The following is a 22,451-nucleotide window of genomic DNA, read 5'->3' on the forward strand; positions in this document are numbered from 1 at the left end:
GACTACGTAAGTGTGCCTGGGGAGAGGTGCTGTGCATTGGCTGGTGAACCCTGGTTCTAGCACCACAGTGGGACAAATGAGGCATGAGGTGGTGGGGGATTGACCTGGGGAGAATTTTATTTAACTTTGTTCCAACAAGACAGAGTCTGTGCTGAAGCTCAGGTCTGAAAGCTTTCTTCTGGGAAGCTGCTAGTGGAGTAAGTACATAAAACTTCCCAATAAACTTTTTCTCCATAAAACAAACTTAGGGCAATTAAAGCAGCCTTTAAGAACAGGACCTGTTTCAGAGACCATCCATATAACTTGTTTGGAAACAAAGTGCAAGTGTTTTAATTGTACGCTCTGGGTCACTAAAGGGGAGAGTCTTGGGGCGGGATTCCATGGGCTTGAATGCCACTGTGGGCATGGGATCTGTTGGAGAGGCTGTTCAGATAGGTTGGATTGTTTGGAGTTTTCACCATTATAAACTGCTTTCCCTGTGCTCAAAGGTAATAAGGTAGAAAATCATGTTCTCATAATTATATGAAGTTGTTCAAGCAAATGACTAATTCCAGTTGCATTCCACAAAGCAGCTTGTTGCTCTGTTAAGAGGGAGCCATTTCTGATGTCTTAGAAAAAAATTACTGTTTTGTATTAATCTCCTAGAATTTGTGACTAGAACACTTCCTGAAATTGAGCTGTATTGCCTATTTTTAAAGTAATTTTTAAAGTTTTGTGCTTTTCACCTGCTGTGGATCTGCAGTGGCACAGCTGTACACAAGCACATTCCATTTCAAAAAGCAGGTTTTGCTTATTTCTTTTTTAATACCTGTTTTTCTCCCTGATGCTTCTTGAGGATAACCAGCATAGTGAGTAGTGCTCTGTAGGAGGATTACTGTTAGGGAGCTTTTGCTGATTCAGAAGTCTATACCTGAAGGAACCATGAAAATAGATTTTTAAAAGTGATCATGCAATACTAATCACTATCAATGCATAGCTAAGGTTAACATTCAATCTCTTTATAGTTATCAGTACCTTAGGTTCTGGTATCTAAGAACATAAATAAGTCTGTTGTTCCTTTCTAGTTATGGTTTGGTTTTGATTAAACTTGTTCTGGTTTGTCCTAGTTCAAGACAGGAAAGCTAGATAAACTGTTTGAAATTTGTTCATGTTAGAAAATAAGATTATTAATAATGGAATATGTCACATCAAAGTGCAAAGCTGTATTATGGATCTTCAGCTGAGGAAATGGATTTTAGCCTTCCATATCCTGCCTTCCTGCTGGAGCCTGGGTACTCATTGCCACTTGGCACAACAGGATCATCTGTCTTCATTTCCCCAGCCCTGGCACATGGGATTGAGGAGCTCATGGGAAGCTGGGGTGCTGCTTTGTGCTGAGGATGAGCAGTGTCAGTGCTGTGGTGGAGAGCTGATTCAGAGACCAGGTCAATACTTTGTTCTGCATGCAGAAGCCAGGGAGACAGAAGCACACATCTGCAGTGTCTGTTGTGAAGTGCACCAGTGGATTCCCTGGGGGGTGGAAATTCAGACAAGGGCCCAGTGGACCTTCCTAGAGCACTGTTGCCAAGCAACAGTAGCACATGGTGGCCTCACGAGCACAGGATGACTGGATGGTACAGCCTGCAGCCTCCAGTGAGGAGTGGTGTGATGACTCTTTGCTTTAGATAGCCATAAAAAGGCACAGATGGCCTTGTGCCACTCTAGAGACAAGACTTCATGCTGAGTAGATCCTACAGGAGTGTGTCAGGATTCCAGTTAAGCTGTAACTTACAAGTAACTACAAATATTATTCTTCCAGTACAATTTTGGTTTGGATTAAACAAGGATTTTGATTTACAGTTATACTCCTATTCTAGAAAAAAAGAGTTCAATGTGATTCCTGGAATCACTTTGATTCACTTTGGTTGAGATCCCCAGCTGCTCTGAGTTTCTTTGAGCAGTGCTAAAAGCAGTATAAGTTGTGCTTTCCACAACTGCAAGCTTGTTCTTGATTTTTTGTGAAAGCACCTCACTTTTTCTTTACAGATTCCCTCGCCCTGTCACTGTGGAGCCCATGGATCAGTATGATGATGAAGAGGGTCTACCAGAGAAACTAGTCATCAAAAACCAGCAATATCACAAGTATGTGCCTGGCATGCAGCAGGAGAGGAGAGTGCCTGTGGGCTAGTGTCTCAGTCTTAGAAGGGTGGCTCATCAGTGCTCATCAGGACCTCCTTTTTTCACTATAAATGTGACCTGAGTTTAGAAGGAGAATTGCATTCACTCTTCTCTTGCCATGATTGGCTGAAAGAAAATAGTGATTTTTGAATCCACACTGCTGGATAAGACTGGCAGCCTTCACATATTTTCTATAAGTCCATTTCAGTTGTTGGAATAAAAAATTAGGTCAATTTGATATAGCACAGATGACATGAGATTCCCTGGGAAGTATTACAGAAAGCCTTTGTAGGAAACACTTGAATCCACAATAGAAATTTAGGGAATTATATGACCAGGTATAAGACCAGAGTCTTAGAAGGCTTCCCAGTATAGGTGGGAATCCTGTGATCTGAGCAGTCGGCATTGGCAAACCATGTGAGCTCATGAATTTTTCAAGTAAGGAAGATGAGAGCTTCAGGAGGTGGAATTAGGAGTAGTCCTGTTCTACAGGTGCAGAGTGAAAATAACATGCGCACTTGGGCGCTGTTTGTTTCCGGAGTGCATCTCTCCATAAGATGTGCAGCAGGAGCAAAGGCTGTTGCTTTCAAAGGGATTTCTAAATCTCTTTATCCAGAATCTCTTATGAAGCAGTGTCATTGCTTGTAATGGAGGAGGACAGCTTCCATGCAGGAATAAGGTGATGCCTGAGGAGCAAACAAACTGGTGTCTCAGGCACAGTTAACTGGGGTCTGCTATTGCATTTGACGCACAAATGGAATTTTCTTGGTTCCTCCTTGCTCTCCTGAAGCATTCACTAGCTCTTCATTGTTTGCTAGGGAGCGTGAGCAGCCTCCTCGGTTTGCACAGCCTGGCAGCTTTGAATATGAATATGCCATGCGTTGGAAGGCTTTGATAGAGATGGAGAAGCAGCAGCAGGAACAAGTAGATCGCAACATCAAGGAAGCTCGAGAGAAGCTGGAGATGGAAATGGAGGCAGCTCGCCATGAGCACCAAGTGATGCTCATGCGACAAGGTATCAGCCAGATAAATAAATCCAGGGTGGGAGCAGGGCCCTGCACTGTCCAGGAGTGGATGGCTCAATAGACTGGCTAGAGACCACTCAAGGGGAGCTGTGGTGGTTGCTTCTCTTGTAACCAAGCATGGTAGCAGCAAATAAATGGAATCGTAGCATTGTTTAGGTGGAAAAGATCAGCAAGTCCAACCATTAATGTGCTTTCAGGTACTTGTAGAGCAGCAGAGTCTCCTCGAGTCGTCTTTTCTCCAGGCTGAGCCTGTTACCCAGCTCCCTCAGCTGCTCCTCATCAGAATTGTGTTCCAGACCCTTCCCCAGCTCTGTTCCCTTCTCTGGACACGCTCCAGCCCCTCAGTGTCTTTCTTGATGTGAGGGGCCCAGAGCTGGACACAGGATTTGAGGAGTGGCCTCAGCAGTGCCCAGGCAGGGGACAATCACTGTCCTGGTCCTGCTGGCCCCACCATGGCTGGGACAGGCCAGGTGCCATTGGCCTCTTGCCCACCTGGGCACACCTGGCTCCTGTTGAGCTGCTGGTGAGCAGCACCCCCAGGGCCTTTCCCACCAGGCCCCTTCCAGCCCCTCTGCCCCAGCCTGGAGCTGCAGGGGGTTGCTGCCTTTCCCACCAGGCCCTTTCCAGCCCCTCTGCCCCAGCCTGGAGCTGCAGGGGGTTGCTGTGACCCAGGACAGGACCTGGCACTGAATCTTGTTTAACATGGGGAGATGCTACTGTATTGGTAAAGGCTTCTATGTTATAGGTCTAGTTCAGGAATTCGTAAGAGGTGGCATGGGAGATGAGTCTGATTGTGTTTTTTACTGTTGTCTTACGCAGATTTAATGAGGCGCCAGGAGGAGCTGAGGAGAATGGAGGAATTGCATAACCAAGAAGTACAAAAACGTAAACAGCTGGAACTCAGGTAAGGGGGCAGATTGTGAAATGCTGTGAATCCAGAGCAGAATAAAACACCACTGCACCTGATTGTTCATTGTGACAATTTAATTACTGCCTCAAGTGTGCCTGTTACTTTGGGCTTTTTTTGGTCATAGGGAAGAGTGTACACTTGGTTTAAGATGGAAGAGTTAGGAGTGTCTTCCATTGATTAGTGTGTGCTTCTTCACATTTCTGTGTCTCAGTTAAGCTCCTTTGTGAGGCAGATAGAAAAATCAGAATCTCTGCTGGGATTTAGCGGCTTCCGTGCTGCAGATTGGGAAATCCCATTCCAGCATCTCTGTTTTCATTTGAGGGTAACTTGGTCTCAGAGATTCCTCTCTCCATTGTAGCACTTCCTTGTCTTGGGGTTGTTTTGAGACGCTCCAGGAAGATTACCAGACTATTTGTAATAGAAGGGGTTTGAGAGCTGTCAGGCTTGATATTGCATGTAGTCTGCATGCATTTGGGAGCTGCTGTGTGCACAGGGTTGGAAAACACTTCTAAGATCATGAGTTCAGCTGTAAATCTAACAGTGCCAAGCCCACCACATCTACACATCCTTTAAATCCTTTTAGGGATGGTGACTCCACCACTTTCTGGGCAGCCTGTGCCAATGCTTTGTAACCGTTTTGGTGAAGAAATTTTCGCAGGTGTGACTTGAGGCCGTTTCCTCTTGTCCTGTCACTCGTTAACTGGGAGAAGAGACTGTCTCCACCCTCCTGTCAGGCAGTTGTAGAGGGTGGTCATGTCCCCCTTGAGCCTCCTTTTCTCCAGGCTGAGCCCCTCCAGCTCCTTCAGCCGCTCCTCATGAGACACACACACACAAGTGGGTTTTGTTTTTTTTCAAATGAGGTCCTCAAAACTGAAAATTTGAAGTGTAAAGTTTCCAATGAAGATCCTTGAGGCAGCACTGCAACCCAGTGATGCAGGTGGTTGGTGTTTGTTGTGCTGAGCATCTTGGACTTTGTTTGCAGGCAAGAGGAGGAGCGCAGGCGCCGTGAGGAGGAGATGAGAAGGCAGCAGGAGGAGATGATGAGACGCCAGCAGGAAGGCTTTAAAGGGAATTTTGCTGATGCGGTACGAGTGCTTCTACATTTCCATTATATCTCTACACTCACAGTAGATTTTTCCCTTCCACAGCACAGCTTTCTGTGAATTTTCAGCTTGGTTGGACGACTGTACATCAGTAGTGTAGTCTACCCTAAATTATTGTCTCCCTCCAATGTTAATACAGTTTAGCCTGGAAACTGTAAATCTCCCAGTTCTGTTCCACTGCTCTTCACATAGGGCCCTCTGTAGCTGTCTTACTGTTCAGAAAAATGTGTGCTGACTAACTCTGTTCTAACAGCAACAAACACACTGTCCTGAAGCACTGCAGCAGAAAGCTGTTATGATTATATGACTGGCGATATCCCTAGCTTGCAGTCTGTCTTAGTCATGATGAAATGATCCCAACTGAAGGCATTGCTGCAGGCATGGTATATGCTTGTACTTAAAATTCAGTTGGTCAAGTATTTTTTTTTGTAGTGTAACCTGGTGGTAACCTGCCTTTTAATAACAGTATCTCTAGTTCTATAGAGAAATGCCTTACAATCTGTTTCCAGTCCCAGGCACTTTCTGTTGTGGAGGCCACTGTAGGGCTGTTCAGGTGGTGTAATGGCATTGATGCAGCTGGGGCTGTGTTCAGTGCTTACTAGTGAAACTTAACCCCTAGGCAAAATAGGTAAATGTGTGTCAAACCAAAGGGCCAAGAGCCAAAAGCTGGAATGTTCTCTTTGTGCAGCAGATATCCTGATTCCTACAAATAATACTGCCTTCATATGATAAATAACAGCACTGAGACTGGAGATGAAGTGAAAGTTGTCTTCACTTAACACTGTTAAAAAAAGTAGTGCCTTCACTGAAGTGCTCCTGGTTTTGCAGTGAGAAAAACCTGCGATAGGTATTTCTGATGCTTGGTTAATAAAAGAGAAATTGAGCTCACTAAATGGTATTTTAATGCAAGTGACCCAGTACTGTGTCTTTATGTAAGCTTGCATTCCTTTCAACAGGAAAAGCTTCTTAGATGTGCTGAGGGAGTAGCAAAACTAATTCTATCTAATGTGTTACTACTGCTCAGCACATCTTTCCATCAAGATGTCTTTGTTAAAGTATGCATGTGCAGCTTTGCTGCTGGATATTTTATTATAATTTTGAAAAACAACCTTTTATAATGAGATATTTAAAATAAAACCTATTCATTCAGCAGCTATCACATGAAGGTTGCTCCTGCTGTTCTTTGACATTTACCCTGGGAATTACTTTTCTATACATTATTCAGTAGTAAATCCTCAGAACTCTTTGAATTTGTATAATTACATTTTTAAAAGCCTGATTATCAGTTGAAATGAGTGTCTGTCTTTCCAGAGGGAGCCACCAGACATGCGAATGGGACAGATGGGTATGGGAGGTAAGAGTATTCTTTGTTCCCGTGCATGTTCATTTCCTTACAAAATCTGCCCTTTTTTTTAGTGATCTCATTTTATTGGCTTCTTATTTAGAAACTCAGTCACAGTAATCTCCCAGGCTAGTAAGAGGAAGTATTCATGTGACAGGAAACACAACATGCTGTAAAGCAAGATCAACTGGTCTTGACCTGATAGTGCAAAGCTGGGACTCTGTCCCTGCATGGAGCAATGTTCTGTGGCTCTGGGGTGATGAGCAGACCCCAGTCACTGTGTGTGTGTGTGCCAGGACTATTCCTTAGTTTTCTTTTCCAGGTACCATTGGCATGAACAATAGAGGGGCTATGGGTGGTACCAATGTCCCAGCTCCTGCACCTCCTGCTGCTGGTCCTGGAGCTATGATCCCTGATGGAGCCATGGGAATGGTAATGTATCTCCATCTGCTTTTTGTGCAGACCTCTAAAATGCAGATTATGTTGTTTGCAGTATTAAGTACTACCTGCTGAAGTTGAAGCACCCAGACCTGTTGCTTCACTCCTCCTAAAATCTTTAGAAGTTAATCTTGCCTTGGTGCTAGCTGATAATTTGCAGGAGATTGAGCCAAGTCTAATAATGGCTTAATGTACTTCCAAGAGTGCTAGTGCTAAAATGCTTGTTAGAAAGCTCTTAGGAGTAATATATGGTTGTTTTTAAATGACCTAGTGGGAAGCACTTTGTGAAATAGAGAGTTTTTTGAGAGTAGATTCTTGTAGGCATAAAGCCAAGCTTTCAGGAGTGTTCTGTTCATCACCAGTTCCATAACCAGAAAAGGGTTATCTCCTGTTCTCATATGCCAGACTGAGTTCAGCTAATTTGCTTAGGAGGTCAAAAGCAAAGAATCAGTGGTGTTCATGCTTATTTGTTTGACTTTTTAAAATTTTTGTATTTGATTTAGTTTTAAACTTTACTGCAGGGTTTTGCAATAGACCCTGACTTTTGTGGCATTTGTCATCCCTCTCTGTCACACAGAGGATTGGCCCTCCCACAGTGTCAGCACTTCCAGTCACCAGCAGAAACAGCAGCAGTCATAGTAAAGTTTGTCCTGAAAGTTCATCTTCCTTCAGTGGTTTTTATGAACTGGTCCAATAAAGTTTTCCTGCAAACATTCCTACTCAGACTTCTTGCTCTGTCGTGACTGCTATGACACAGATTTTTTTTTTTCCATAAAGAGCAGTTTTATTTGTCTAAAAACCACCTAAGTGGTAGGGACAGCAAAGCAGCTGAGGTTAAGTGAATGTGCACTACACAGTGAAATTAAGGGGGAAGGTGAAGCCAGGAGTGGAAAGGGAAGGTGAGTTCACATGGCTCACCTGCTGCTCAGCAGGGCCCTGGTCTGTGAGGTGGTGCACTCAGTCTCAGTATTCCTGACTGCAGGTTGTGTGGGAAAAGCAGCTTTGTTCTTCAGTGGTCCAGTGGTGCAGGTTTGGGACTGTGGGGATGTTTTTGGTGGGGTGAATGTTTGCAGTGAGGTCGGCTGGAATTGTGGAATCCTGATAGAATTGCAATCAACTCAAACTGCTTTTAACTGCCCTTTGTCCTTCCTTGTTTTTCTTCCTGCATCTTCTGCACTTGTGCTCCTTCCCAGACCCCACCACCACCTCCAGACCGCTTTGGCCAGGGTGGAGCCATGGAAGGCCTTGGAGCCATGGGAGGGAACCCGCCCGCCTTCAACCGAGGAAATCCAGGCGGGGATTTCGGCCCCAACAAGCGCCGCAGATACTAACCAGGGTTCAGCTATTCCCTGTACACGCCCCAAAGGAGGAAATCTTGGCAGGCCACACACAGGGTTCAACCTGGGGGGAGGGGGGACGTTTTAAAGGTAGTTAATTAGGGCCTGTTTTGGTAAAGCCACTCTAGTACAAGGGGAGTGCAGTCTGACTGGTAAAGGTTTTGGAAAATTTCATGTGATGCATTCCTAATTTCAAAGTGAAAAATTTATTCTGGGAGGCTGCCCTGGTTCAGTAACAGTAAAATCTTGCAAGGACCCTAATGCCTTGACCATTCCAGGTTTCCTATTTGCAGATGAAATCATGAGACTAAATTGGATAAAATTTCAGTATGTCTTGGCATTTTTTTAGTGTAGTGTACCTTGCTTAAGAGCACGGGGGGGGGTCTCTGGAGAACTAGGGCAGCATTTGGGTACTTTGCAGCTCCCATGATTTTGTAAATTTATATAGCTCCAAATGATCCGTCATGTAGTGAATTGGAGGAGGTTTTGTTTCTTTTTTTTTTTCCCCTCCTAACTTGTTAGTTACTCTTTTTACCTGGACCATTTGTTTCTTTGAAGTAGTTGACAGTCGTGCAGCCTGAAGGGCTGGGAGGTTCTTGTTTGGATGGATTTTTTTGATAACGTGTTGTATCTCTTTATTTTTACTGGTAGTAAAAGTACAATCTATTGGATAAAGATACTGTATCTCATGCTGAAGATTTAACTGAAACAAATGTTTGTATAATCCTAACCTTGCCTGTCTTTTATGTAGAAGTACTACAAGATTTTTCATTTAGTGTAAACTGTTTGAACACAAACTGTAATTGTCCCACTAAAAAGTTTGAGTTTGTCTGAGGAATGTTACAGGAATGCATTATTAAAGTGGATTTTAAGCCTTTTTTATCTGGTGTCTTGTTTCTTCTTTTTTTAGTACTAATGTCTACATGTGGATTGAATTTCATGAAGCTTCAGGTTATGGTGTGAAAGTTGTTTTTGCATCACTCTGTAAAGAAGGTGTTCAACCCCTGAGGATTTTCTAGCAGTTTTCCTTCTCACAGAACAAGTTTTATTTGTGGGTTGGAATGTGACCTTCAGCTTCAGCGGGTCAGAATGCGGAAAGGGAGCTGCTGACATACCTGGGATGTGTCTGCTGTGGTTGCAGGGAGCTGGGATGCAAGACTTTTCCGTGTGTCCTGGAGCTCAATTCCTTTCTCAGGTGCAGAGTACAGAGTTGTCTGTCTGTGATCTGTGCTGCAGTTGCCTCTGGCTGGGACCTTCCAGAACTCCTGTGCTGGGATAGGAAGGAGAGGACTCACTGATGGCAACAGTAATGCTTTATCTGAGTGATACTTGAGGGAATCTGTAGGGACAGGAACCTTCTGTGGCCTGTGCTCTCACATTGGGTCTCTAGAGTTGAGACTGCAAAGGGGGAAGCTTAGAAATAAATTGAGGTGGGAAAGGGAGGAGGGAGAAAGTGTTAAAGCCTAGAAGCGTAAAAAAGTGCCTTGAACAATTGTGAAATCATGGGAAAGAAAAAAACATTTTGAGATGGCTAGTGTTGCCACAGCAAGAACCTTAAATTGGAGTTTGGTCCTGTGGGTACTCTTTAAGTACAGGGGAATATGAAATAATCACTCTGGAGCATTGATTAGTTTACCCCTGTCTTTGGATGGCTTTTAGTTAACCTGGAATGAGATGATAGGATGGATGGAAGAGAGGCTGCAGCTAATGCTCTTTGTTTCTTTTTCTTACTTTATTTTCCACATTTGAAAGCATCAGCAGCTGGTTTGCTGAGATGATATGATATCTAATGGTGGTTATCAGCTTGATTGTGAAGCATGAAGAGTTTGGTGATGTTTTTCATCTGGCTTATTTGCTAGAACAGCTCAGTGTTGCAAAATCTCAAGTGAGAATGCTAATTGGCTTTTCTGTTGCCCAGTGGAAGATGGATCTGTTCTGGTAGCTTGTCTGCAATGAGGCTGGCAGACATTCCCTATGCCATGGCTGTTGGGTAAGTACAGTGTTTCATTCTGAAGTGTGAAATATGAGGAGAAGAAACTATGAAGTTGCATCCAGGTACCTGTATTACCTCCTTCACCTGCCAGTTGCTCAGTTGCTGTGTGTTACTGAGCAGCCCAAGGAGGAATTGCTGTCCTAGTGGAACAGCAGAGCTCAGATGTTCAGCATCACTCTGCTGCTGAACAGTCCTGAGCAAGTATAAGGTAAGGATGGGTCTGGGTACTGCCTTTCCCTGGGAGAAAAGGGTGAAATCATAGGGGAGAAAGAATTTAGCACTGCTTAAAGCCCATCTAACAGGATTTCAAATATCTAAATTAAAGATCCAGTGGCAGCAATGAAAGAAAACTAAAATCTGGTATGGATCCCATAGGTAACTATTCTTAATTTGCTTTAAAGGAGGAGACTGAAAACCTGTGGCTGAGTGAGGAAATGGTAAAGCAAACCTTTACTAAGATTTTCAGAGGCATGTCAGGGACAGGCTGCCTGCAGTGCAGAAGCATTTACAGCTGGGCACAGGAGCAAGCAAGGCTGCCTCACTCCAGAGCAGTTCCTTGCCCTGCTGAAGCACTTTGGGTTTGGTGTTGGTGCTTGCACTGCCTGTTTCAGGTAAGGAGTGCATCTCCTGAGGCTAGGCTGTTCACAGCACTGCTGTGCTGAGGCTCAGCCACTGTGCAGGCTGGAATGCTTCCCTCTGCATGCCTTTCCAGAGGGCTGGCTATTATGTAATTGCAGACTGATGAAATATTTTTACTCTTCTGAGGATAAACCCTTGCCTTTTGCTGTCATATTTGATCAGCTGGTTTAAAGTGCAGTTCTCCAGTATCAGTTTGTATCACACCAAGGATTGATGAGCAATTTGGTTTTACCACTTTGCTCTTAACTTTAAACCCCCATCATTTGTGGACTTCAGAAGTTACAACTTGTGCTTTATGCAGTTAAGTAGTGAGTGCATTTGCAAGAATCAAAGATAAATGAAAAATCCAGCTGGTATGTGGATAATTCTGTCATACCAAAGCAGTAGACAAACATTTCATTTTTTTTTCCTGGCACGATGCCTCTCACTAGCAGCTCTAATTTATCACAGAAAGCTGCAAGTGATGGTATGTGCTGAACTACTTCTCCAGTGAGCTACCTTTGGGGGCTGGAAGAAGGAAGATGTGATTTTCCATGGCCTTGCTGAAAGGAGCCATCACTCTCTCTTCTCTTGGTCGTGACTTGGGTACCTAGTGCCAGATGTAAGTAAAAAGAGAGTAAGAAAGCAAGGAGCTCAGCCAGGCACAGCACTGGTTTTGGGGCACTTTCCCTCACTTCACTTTGGCCACTCTGCTCTAAATAAGCTCACAGTGACCTTGCTTTAAAGGCAACAGGACCCTCAAAAGGAGAAGTGCTAAAACCCCACACTCAGTGCCAGTTCAGGGTATTTCAGCCAGCAGATTTTGATTCAGGATGCCAGATAATGATATAAAATTGAGTTTTAGGAGTAGACTGAACTCTTCTTTTTGGGCTGGCTCCAACTGAGGACTAAAGGGCACTTTTTGATGAGGAATATTGCATGTGCCTTCAGAGTGAGCACCACAATGAACCCGCTCCTAAAGGAGTAACTCATCTCCAAGGAATTACCTCTGGAGCAAGACACTGGCTGAACTACAGGGAGAAAATCCTTATCAGCTGGGTAGCTGGATCCAGTTTGAGATTGTAATTCTCCAATGAGACTGAAGTGTTGCAGCATTAGTCTTGTAATAACCCAAGCTGCAGAAAAGCAGTGATCTTGAATGGAGAGGTTGCCCATACCCCCATTTCTGGTTGTTTTCTGGTCTTTTTCAAATCTGTTCTCTGAACTGTTGAGGACAAGCAGTGCAGACCCCTTGGACAGGTGGTACATAATCCCTTAGCAGTGCTATCTGACGAATGGCCAGGCAGAATTGCTGCAGAGTTGCTCAACACGTGTTCTTTTGAGAAATATTTTATTGCCCAAATAAATAAAACATTAATCCAGCCTGCTGCATACATAGCAGTAATATGTTTTTCAGGGATATCCCTTCACCTAACAAGCCTTTTGTATGGAGGAATTACTCTGTGCTTTAGAAATGCAGTGTCTTGCTGCTCCCCTGGCTCCACAGGGCATCCTGAGTGACTGAAGGGTCAGGGGTGAGCTGGGTTTGTTTCCCTGCAGGTATCCAGCATGTTCTCCCCAGGACCTTGCAGGGCTGTTTTACACTGACCCTGATTGTTCAAGGGCAAACACGTTCAGCTGGGTTTGAGAATAATTTATTCTCTTTTTTCTACTTCTTTTTTTTGATCTGTTGTATATGGAATTAAGCGTACATAAAGCAAACAGGCTCTATTTTTAATTGGGAGCTCAATTCCTGTCTCAGGTGCAGAGTTCAGAGTTGCCCCAGCCCCCGGGGGTACCTGCTGTTTATCTCTGTGATGTGTCAGCCACATCAGCCTGCCGGTGTTCCCTCTGAGGTGTGCAGGGTAACCTGAGCTCCACATTCCCACTGGCACGGGCTTGGTGACAGCTGCAGCCTCGCTGACAGCTCGTGGAAAGAACAGGGAGATCTGAAACACTATAGCTCTGCTCAGCCCCCAGGATGGCAAACTCCCCCATCACAGGCCTCTGCCCAGCTCCTGGGCCCCCAGTGATCTTTCTCACCTAAGCAGAGGCTCTGGATGCCAGCAGGATTTTTTTACCCACCTTTGGGCCTGTTGGGTCAGCTGTGACCTGGGGCAGTGCTTTGAAGCCACGCGGACCATGTGGGTGTGACAAGCTCCCCACTGCCCTCCTGTTTCCCTCCCAGCTTTTGGGTGGCTGTAGGTTTGTACACAGGTACAAAGAGGTGTGACAGTGATGCATGTCCTCCCCTGCAGCAGGGCTGGCTCCTTGCTCAGGAGCTGACAAGGAAAAGCCTGGTGTTGCTGCTGCCTGGGGCATCCCAAGGTGGGGGTGTTGGGGTCTCAGCTGCTCAGAGTGACCCCAAGAGAAGTTAGAAAGTCTCTTTTCCCAGCTTGAAGAAATAGTCAGGGCTCTTCATTTCTCGGCCTCAAGGTTGTTTATTGTATCTTATCTATAAAATTCTTTTTCCTGTCCAGCTGAGGTCCACTCAGCAGGACAGTTCCAGGCACTCTGCCTGCTCCCAGGGTGGTGTTATGTCTTTATACTAAAAACTACATGTACAATGTTTACAATTACTTTCCAATACCTATCACCTGTGTTAGACAGTGAGCTTCTACTCGAAATCAATCTAAAAGTGCCAACATCACAGCAGAAGTTGGAGGCCAAGAAAAAGACGAAGAAAGGCTGGACATGCCCAGTTCCCTCCATCTTGCCCCCCTGAATCCCCATTCTAAAAACCCCAAAATCTACTTTTTAACCTTGTGATAAATACACTATCATTCTACTTAATTTGTCATGGCTTTGAGATCTTCATCTAAGGTTGGTAACTTGCTCCACAGGTCATAATCAAACCCACAGGCATCTTGGGCTCCGTGCCAGGGTCTCTGAGCTCCCTGGCAGGGGTCTTGGCTGCTCAGGACAGCCAGAGGGATGTCCTGGGTCCTGACATGGGGGTGGCAGAACTGAGCTGCAGATAAAGCAGCAGGACAGTGTGAAATAATCTGGAGTCTTCTCCCTGATAAGCTCCAGAATCCTGGCAACAGTTCACCCTAACTCTGAACTCTGGAGATACCCTTGGAATGACAGAAAATTCTTCAGGCTTTGTAGAGGGATTAAGTAGGTTAAACAAACATTGTAGGACAGGGTTAGAATTGCATCAGCCATGGCAGCCCCTGTGTGCTCAGCTCCTGAGCAATCTCCCTGGGCATCTTCTGCCTGCAGGACTTGTTCTTTGCACTCTCTGAGAGTGCCAAGGACTTCTTTCAACCCCACTTGTGAACAGAAATGGTCCCCAGGTGCTGTGTGCTCCTGGAGGTCAGGGCAGCACCCAGGAAACAGCTGTCCCTGCAAACAGGAACAGCACAAAGAAAATATTTTAGACACTAAGAGGAACTAAGTAAAACCTTTGATCTCAGGAGGGTTTCCTGTTTGTAGAGGAAAACTCTTGGGTCCCAGAAGGGGAGCAGGGGGAATGCTCAGGTCTGAGCAAACCCCTTCTGCATACAGGGGACCCAAGTAGCATTTTGTGTTCTTCTGTGATTACAATGATCTTCCAGGGAGCAATTTTCATCCCCGAGCGATGTGATGACAAGGGAAGATAGGTCTGAGTCTGTCTGTGCATCCTTCCTTCTCCCTTTCCACACGTCTGCTGGGCAATGTGGGTTGTCCTAAGATAAGATGAAAGCAGCAGGCAGGTTTTGCAGGAGGAACTCACTGAATGCTTGCATGATTAATGTGTTCCAGAGGTGGGGGAGCTGAGCCATTTGTGACTGACTGTGGTGCACATCGACCTGCAGAAGGGTATAGAATGCTGCTGGAGTCTGGGCCAACCATGCAAACTGCTCTCCCAAGGTCACAGGCAGTTTCTGGGTGGTGTTTGTCACCCCTGCCCCTCTTGGGGACACCTGCAGGGCATGTCCAGCCAGAATGCCAGGAACACACAGAATACTCACTTTCGGAGGAGGAGTGAAAAACTGTAAGATCTGGTCAGATACAGAGATAAAATTCTAAAGCAGCTCCAAAGTTGCCTTACAGCTTTGTAACTGGGAATTCTGCAAGGTCAAAGACTGTAAATGTGCATGTTTCTAGCCAAACCTGAATATTATAATCCTTTAGACAAATACTGTAACCGAATCTGAGGTTTGGTCTGAGCCACACTGAGATTTCTCTGAGAAGTTTAGAAAGTGAGTCTCAGTGAAGCTTGTGGCTCAGTGAGAGGGACCATTCCTGTATATACCATGTTTTGTGATGGATGGTAGAGTTACTGTTTGGATACTGCATTTAAAAATTGTATTAGGCATAATCACCCATGTAATCACTGTCTCCTGCTTCTCACTGGCCAAGAACCTTCCCTTGACCACTCTGTTACTCCTGGGCTGCACAAAACCAGCATCAGGAGATGTCTCGGCCGCATGCACAGCCTTGGTCTGCTGGTGCCTCTGTTTAGCAGGTGCTTGTGCCTTGTGGGGCTGGGGGAGATCAGCACCACTCACTTTTCCCCTGTGACTTTGGGAATTGTCTTCCCTTCACTCTCAGGGCTGAGCACTGGGGTGATGCCGTGCCTGGCAGGATGGAGAGGGGGACAGGATCTGTGGCTGGCAGGATGGAGGCACTGGGACAGGATCTGTGGCTGGCAGGATGGAGGCACTGGGACAGGATCTGTGCACACCCCGAGCCTGGGGCCACCCTGCAGTGCCCATTCCCTCTGCTGGGCTCAGGGCAAGCCAAGGAATGCCTGTGCAGATATCAGAGGCGCCAAGCCCCACCAGCTGCCCTGTCCATCTTTAGCCCTGTCTCCGGTTACCAGCCGCCTCCCACGGCCGCCTCCAAAGACAGGCACAGCCAGCCCCGGTGCCTGGGGAGGCACAGAGGGGTCCCGGGCAGGGCTGAGGTTCATGAGATTTCTGTGGAAGGACTGAAGGACGCTGAGCCATGGCACTGCTGTGCTACAACAAGGGCTGCGGGCAGAGGTTTGACCCCGAGCACAATGCCGAGGGTGAGTGAATTGGTGTGCCTGGCACCGGAGGGAATAATGGGAATTGTGTGCTGCATTCCCGGGGTGTGCCCAGCCCGGCACAGGCACCCAAATGGCAGCAGCTGCCCCTGGAGCTGCCCCTGGAGCTGCTGGCTGTCTCAGGTGGCTCATGGGCATGATTGCTTCTCCTGAAAGCTCCTGCCCGGTTTTCCCTCTTCAGATTCCTGCCTGTATCACCCAGGGGTCCCCATTTTCCACGATGCCCTGAAGGTGAGTGGGGCTGCAGCTGTGGGGAGTGACCTTGTCCCCAGCAGGATTGCCCACAGCTGACCAGCCTGTCGTGTCCTGCTGTCTAGGGCTGGTCCTGTTGCAAGAAACGCACAACAGACTTCTCTGAGTTCCTCTCCATAAAGGTGAGTGACCTGCCAGCCCAGGTGCACCCACTGTTCCTCCATCCTTTCCTTCTGGCCCCTGCCCAGTGCTGTCCCATCCCTGTCCTGTGTCAGGGCTGTCCCTTTTCCCCTGCCAGCCAGGGATTGGTATCTGCTTCCAAGGACCCTCCAAGCAAGGTCAGAGCCCATCTCTGCAGGACACTGAGCCACCTCATCATGGAAACTCACGGGGTTTGGGAACAGCCACCAGGCTGAGGAGGACACAGCAGTCATTGGGCTTGTCTCTGCTGCTCAGGGATGCACAAAGGGGTTTCACAGCAAGGAGAAGCCCCCTGAGCCCTCCAGCCAAGAGAAGAGCTCAGATGAACCAAAGGCCAAGCCAGTGAAGGAGCTCATTGTCCAAGGACCAAAATCAGCTGAGAAGATGCTGCGGGAAAGACCAAGGTGAGAAAGGCTCAGCCAAGTCCTGCCCTGTTGTGTCACTTCTGTGTGTGCCCTGCCCTGCTGCTCTCTCAGGAGAGGCAATGACACTTAAATCACAGAAAAACCCACTTGGCCTTTGCTGCTGCTGTTTCCCAGCTCTGATGAGCCAAGACAACTGCTGCCAATTAAAGTATCCAGGTCTCTGGAGCAGGCACTGGAGAAACTGAACGTGTCCTCTGAGGACAGGACACTCGAGAGCACTTGTACAGGTAAGGACAAGCTGATGGATGGCACTGGGGCTGCACATGGCAAATTCAGCACGGGGTTTTGCATGGCAGGCTCAGGGCAGTCAGTGAGTGCTGCATGTTCAGCTACCTGCAAAACTGCAAAACTGCATCTTGGGGGCACATTGGGATGGTCTGTGCTCAGCTGGGGAGCTGGCAGAGGGCTGGGTGAGGATGTGGGGGCAGGCACGGGCAGCGTGTGTCCTTGGTGAGGTTGTGTTGGTCTCACAGGTGAGGAGGCTGCCCAGGTGAGAGCTGGCACCGCGTGCAAGAACGCAGCCTGCAAGGCGGTGAGTACCTGCAGGGAGTACCTGGCAGGGACCCAGCTTTACCCTCCTGTGCGTTTACCCTCCTGTGCCTTTACCCTCCTGTGCCTTGCTCCAGGAGCATCACAGGCCCAGGTTCAGGGCAGGTATCAGGCAGGTGGAAGGTGGCAGTGCCCACCTGCTCCACATTCTCATCCCACCCTGGGAGCAGCCACCTCTGTCACCTCCCACCCCCTTTCCTGCAAGAGGCTTCCACATTGGTGGTACATTTGTGTTTCAGTGCTGCTGACTGCTTGCAGTGAAATACAGCACATATTCGGGGTGGGACACGTAGGCAAAATGCACGTGGCACAATTCCCACATGTGTTGAACTGATGCAGCTCAGCCCAATTTCCCTCTTGCCTGAGGCTGCCTTGTGGAGCACTGCCTGCCTCCAGGATGAGTGGGAGGGTGCAGCTGTGGCAGGGACAGGATGCTTGGAAAGCAGCAGTGAGGGAGTGGGGAGCAAAAGGCAGGGGGCAGATGGGAAAGGAGAGGAGAGGACAGCAATGACAAATCACCCCCTGCACCTCAGGGCGAGTTTCTGTGGTGTCTAAACCTGCCCACTGTGCTTGTGTTGCCAAGCCCTGGGCTGGGAGCAGGCTATGTCTGGGAGAAGGGTACAGAAGGGCTGCTGGCAGGGTGGCAGGGGTGACACTGTGGCCCTGGCAAGGTCAGGGTGGCTGCCCTGTGCCAGCAGGGAGCAGGGATGAGTGCTGGGCTGCTGGCTGGGCATGGTCCCAGAGGGAATCCTCACAGGTGCTGGGCCTGGCAAGAGGGTGATGTTGGGCATTGAGTGGACACCTGTGCCAGAGACACAGACAGAACTTTCCTCTGCTTCTTTCTCCACAGATCTACCAGGGCCCAGAGAGTAACACAGAGGTTTGCACGTTTCATCCTGGCGTTCCTGTCTTCCATGAAGGGTAAGAAATAACCTTCTCCCAGAGCAAACTGGCCCTGCCATGGCAAGGAGGTGGCCCCAGCAGCACGGGCACTGCAGTTGTGGGTGACACCCTGCAAGGGCACAGGTGGGCAGGGGCAGCTCCTCGTCATGAGCCCCTCTGCCTCCCCACCCTGCTGTGGTCCCTCTCCTGCTCCTGACCCCACTCAGGTCACCCTGCTCTCCTCAGGATGAAGTACTGGAGCTGCTGTGGAATCAAAACCACGGATTTCAGTGCCTTCATGGAGCAGCCAGGCTGCAGCCGTGGGTGTCACTGCTGGACAGAAAAGAAGGTAAGGGGCTCTCAGCAGAGGCAACTCATGTGAGCCACTGGCGTTATTGGCATTTGAGAGTGCTCCTTCCTTTGCTCTGCATTCACACAGGTTTCTGCATTTTATTGTCCTAATATTCATAATTGCTGGCAGATGACTGCACAGGGTTTGAATGCCTAATCTTCACCCATCTGCCCTTTAAGGTGCTGCTCTGCCTTCACAAGACGTGTCAGCTCTCACCCCCAATGGGCAGATGTGCAATAGAAAGCTGAACGAGGCAGGACCTGGCCCTGGACACAGCATAGCCAGCATTGCAGGCTGCCCCACAGAGACAGGTGGCTGAGCACAGGAAAAGTCCTACAAAAAAACCCCCAAAGGCTTTGACAGATGATTGCAGATAACTGGATTTGGCTTTAATGAAGCTTTTGCTCTGCAGCTGCTTCTCAGGAGGGATTTCATCCACATACCAACATGGTGGTGTGGCAGGCAATGGGGACCAGATCCCAATTCCCAATACTGTGTCTGTAAGCTTCCCCAGGAAAGTTCTTGACTGGAAACAAGCTTGAGCTGGGAAAGTTGCACCAAAGCAGCCCAGGATAACCCTGAAAGCTCTCTGGGTTCCTCTGAGTCAGCACTGCTCCCAGCAACTCTCTCTGAGCCCAATCTCCTCTTTGTCCTGGAGCAGAGAACGTATCCTGAATGTAAAGGAGGCTGCAGAGAAGGAACTGTGATGCTGTGATGCAGACGTTTGGTGCTAATTGTCACCTGAGGGCCAGGATCTGGGGCCAGGGCTCCTGCTGGAGCATTTCTGTGGCTGGCAGTGTGGAGGGCTGCAGGGGATGTGTCTCCTTGTGCTGCTCAGAAATGAGCTGGTGGGGACAGGCCTGTCAGTGCCCATGGTGCTGACACGGTGGACAAAGGTGAAACATGGGGGTTTCATCTGGGGCTCACCTGACTGCCAAATGCAGCATGGTGGCATGATCCATGCCCAGCAACAGCCCTCCAGGCTGAGTTTCCTGGCTGTGCACAGCACTTAGGGGCTTGGGCACAGCAGAGTGACTCTGGAACTAGAAGAGATGTCTCTGATCCTAGAGTGCCCTGAAGGAACCCCAAGCACAGCACAGATGTCCCACGTTACATGGGATGGACACCATGGCAGGGGCTGCCCACCTTTGCACGAACCATCTCCCCTCAAAAACCTGCCCCAAAGGCAGGGTTTGTTCTTGCTTAGCTGCTGCCAACCCCAGCTACCCGCACAAGGGAGATGTGCAAGGAGCATCCTGAGGCTCAGCCGTGCTCTCTGCTGGGGCGGTGCCTGAGCCGTGCCGTGACGGGCTCCTCTCCTCCTGGGCAGGACAAGAAGGCGGCGCTGTGCCGGCAGGACTGGCACCAGACCGGCAGCCAGGTGGTGGTGACAGTGTACGCCAAGAACCCCCTGCCTGCCCTCAGCAGCGTGAAGGCAAACCGCACCGTGGTGAGTGGGGTGGGCTCTGCACGCTCATGCCCCTCCCGGGTTTGCAGGAGCCACCTGGGTGCCTGGTGCCCTTTGGTGTCCAGCCAGACACTTCTTTGGCCTGTTGGCACTGCCAACCTGCCACCCCTGAGCTGAGAGCCTCGTGGCCCCACTGCTGCATCTGCCCAGCAGCTCTGCCCTCCAGCTTCAGTGGGTGGATTTGCTGGCTTTGGGTCCCTTGAGCTGTGAAAGAGGTGAAGCTGTCGCGCTCTGAAAGGGGTGAAATGTTGCCAGGTGCTGAGGGCATCACCAGACCATTGTACTGGAGCCAGGCTGTGGGATGCAGTATGGTGCTGAAAGGCAGCTGCGCTGTCTGGGGGAAGAGCTCTGGCAGTGCTGTGCTGCCCTCTCAGATAATTTTCTGTTGATCTTTCAGCTTGAGGCTCATGTCCTCTTTGAAGGGAATAAGATTTTCCAGGCAGAACTGGAGCTCTGGGGGGTAAGATCCTGTTTGCTTTGATTTCCCTGTTCCAGCAGTCTGCATGGGGCTGGGCTGCAGCTCTGGGAGGCAGCCTGAGCTTTTCATCCTGGGCTGGGTTGCCCAGATACAGGCATTTATGGCCATCTCTGCTGGGAAATGCCTTAGGGGGTGTGAGGAGGCTGAGGTGGCTGCATTGATCGACCCAGGGCTAAGGTCGGAGCTGGAGTCCCTACCAGCCCTATAGGTGTTCTGGGTTTGCTCCCAGGCTGTCCTAAACGTTCTTTGGCCCGGCAGGTCCCTGTCTGCCCCACAATCCTGCTGTGAGTTGCAGGTCTGAGCTACAAGACTGATTTTTCAGCTGCTCGCTGGCTGGGGAGAGCAGCAGTGGGGCTCAGGAATTTGCATGAGCGTTTCTGGTCTGTATTTCTGGTGCTGGCTGTGCCTGCGGGCGGCAGAGGGCTGACAGGTGTGGGTACGGCTGTGGCTCAGCGCAGCTCCTGCTGGGGGGAGGCTGCGAGCGCAGCTGAGACAAGCCGAGCTCTGAACCAGCGTGGTGGTGCTGCTGAGACACAGCAGCGTGAAGCTCAGCTCAGCTGCAGCTCAGCTTCTCCTGGCACCCGAGGAGATTTCTCCTCTGGCAGGGCTTTGCCATAAGGGGAAGGCTGAGCTGCCTGCCCTCCCCTGCCCGGCTCACTGCACTTTTCCCACTCTCTAGACCATTGATGTGGAGAAGAGCTTTGTGAGCATGGTCCCAGCCAAGGTGGAGATCACGCTCTGCAAAGCCAGCCCTGGCTCCTGGGCCAGGCTGGAGCTCCCCCAAAGCAAGCTGCAGTCCTGTGGTGAGCAAGAGAAGGAAGCTGCAAGCACAGAGGAGCCTGGGGCTGTGCAGGATGAGGACTCTGATGACAGCTTGAGCTGGTCCGAGGAGGAGGATGAAGAAGAGTTGGAGATGGGAACACCAGATATGATAACCCCGAGTAACTGATGGTCGAGTGCTTCAGCCATTCCCTGGGTCCTGTGCCTCCATCCCTTGTCCCAAGTCCCTCTCCAGCTCTCCTGGACCCCTGAGCTGCTGGGCACCTTGGCACCAGCTCCAGAAGAGCAGACCCAGTCCTGAGCCATGTGCAGGCTGCAGTGTGGCCTCTCCCCGGGTCGGAAGGGACAATTAATAAACACCCAGAGCAAAGGTTGTCCTCTGAAATCCGTGACGGGCGCTTAAGAAACATCAGCGGGCCAAACCCTGCCTTGTGTCACTTCCTCTTCTGTGCCTGGCTGGGGCAGGACGACAGGAGGAGTCACTTTCGGTGTCCCTGGGGGTTGGGTGTTCAGAGCCCAGCACCCTCCCTGAGCCCGGCATTTCTGGGGGTGTACACAGCCTTCCCTGCCACTCCTGGGGGTGCTGAGCCCTGGGCTGAGCTGAGTTAAACTCTTGCCGTCTCCCCCGCCCGGGCGCCGCGGTTTGGTCGGGAGACGGTGACCGCGGACACGGGAGTGTCACGGCCGCCGGCAGCCAAAGCGGAGCCCTGGCGTTCGTGCGCAGCCCCTTGGAGGCGTGAAACCGCCCGGGGCAGCAGCGGGATGCCGAGGGCGCCCCGGGCCAGGCGGAGGCGGGGGATGTCCGCGGGAGCTGCGCGGGTAACGCGGCGCAGCGCCGGGAACGGGAACGGGGGCGGCGCACGCCATGGACCATTCACCCTTGTGAAAAACCCAGCAATCTTCTGCCACAGCGCCACTTAACTGGACAGTCTCGGGTAGAGAAAGCAAGCACTCACTTTTGCCATTCTTTCCTTTTGCTAGCATTATCTTTATTAGGGATATATATGGTCCTTATTAAGGATACATGTTACGTATTTGTGGCTGTGCACACAGGCACGCGTGCGTATTTCTGCTTATGGGTTTTGAAGCGAATCTACTGAGAAATCATCCAAAGCCAGACCAAATCCGAATATAATATAATATAATATAATATAATATAATATAATATAATATAATATAATATA

The 22,451-nt window shown here is 49.1% G+C and overlaps 2 protein-coding genes across 4 annotated transcripts in view; both read left to right on the forward strand.

The window, feature by feature from the left end:
* The window catches only part of NONO (non-POU domain containing octamer binding), a 13,481-nt gene extending 4,287 nt beyond the window's left edge, over positions 1–9,194 (forward strand). For 2 of the 3 annotated variants that reach the window (XM_031056037.1, XM_031056038.1), the window contains exons 3-11: positions 1–10; positions 1,918–1,926; positions 2,005–2,121; positions 2,976–3,172; positions 4,002–4,086; positions 5,075–5,177; positions 6,507–6,549; positions 6,860–6,969; positions 8,169–9,194. The exon at positions 1–10 is cut by the window's left edge and continues 277 nt beyond it. In XM_031056037.1, the coding sequence (XP_030911897.1) occupies positions 1–10; positions 1,918–1,926; positions 2,005–2,121; positions 2,976–3,172; positions 4,002–4,086; positions 5,075–5,177; positions 6,507–6,549; positions 6,860–6,969; positions 8,169–8,306 (812 nt within the window). In that variant the 3' untranslated portion in view covers positions 8,307–9,194. Of the gene's footprint in view, positions 32–1,917; positions 1,927–2,004; positions 2,122–2,975; positions 3,173–4,001; positions 4,087–5,074; positions 5,178–6,506; positions 6,550–6,859; positions 6,970–8,168 lie in introns of all 3 variants that reach the window. The other variant, XM_031056039.1, reaches the window with a different exon arrangement.
* A 6,581-nt stretch (positions 9,195–15,775) lies between these two features.
* Positions 15,776–21,639, forward strand: ITGB1BP2 (integrin subunit beta 1 binding protein 2). The gene is made up of 11 exons (XM_005419871.2): positions 15,776–15,922; positions 16,122–16,171; positions 16,258–16,314; positions 16,589–16,737; positions 16,873–16,985; positions 17,232–17,290; positions 18,158–18,228; positions 18,436–18,538; positions 19,872–19,991; positions 20,407–20,469; positions 21,167–21,639. The coding sequence occupies exons 1-11, from the start codon at positions 15,859–15,861 to the stop codon at positions 21,434–21,436; spliced, it is 1,119 nt and encodes a 372-aa protein (XP_005419928.1). The 5' UTR covers positions 15,776–15,858; the 3' UTR covers positions 21,437–21,639.
* Positions 21,640–22,451: the final 812 nt, after the last annotated feature.

The sequence above is a fragment of the Geospiza fortis genome, unplaced genomic scaffold, assembly GCF_000277835.1.
Source record: "Geospiza fortis unplaced genomic scaffold, GeoFor_1.0 scaffold157, whole genome shotgun sequence".
NCBI lineage: Eukaryota > Metazoa > Chordata > Aves > Passeriformes > Thraupidae > Geospiza > Geospiza fortis.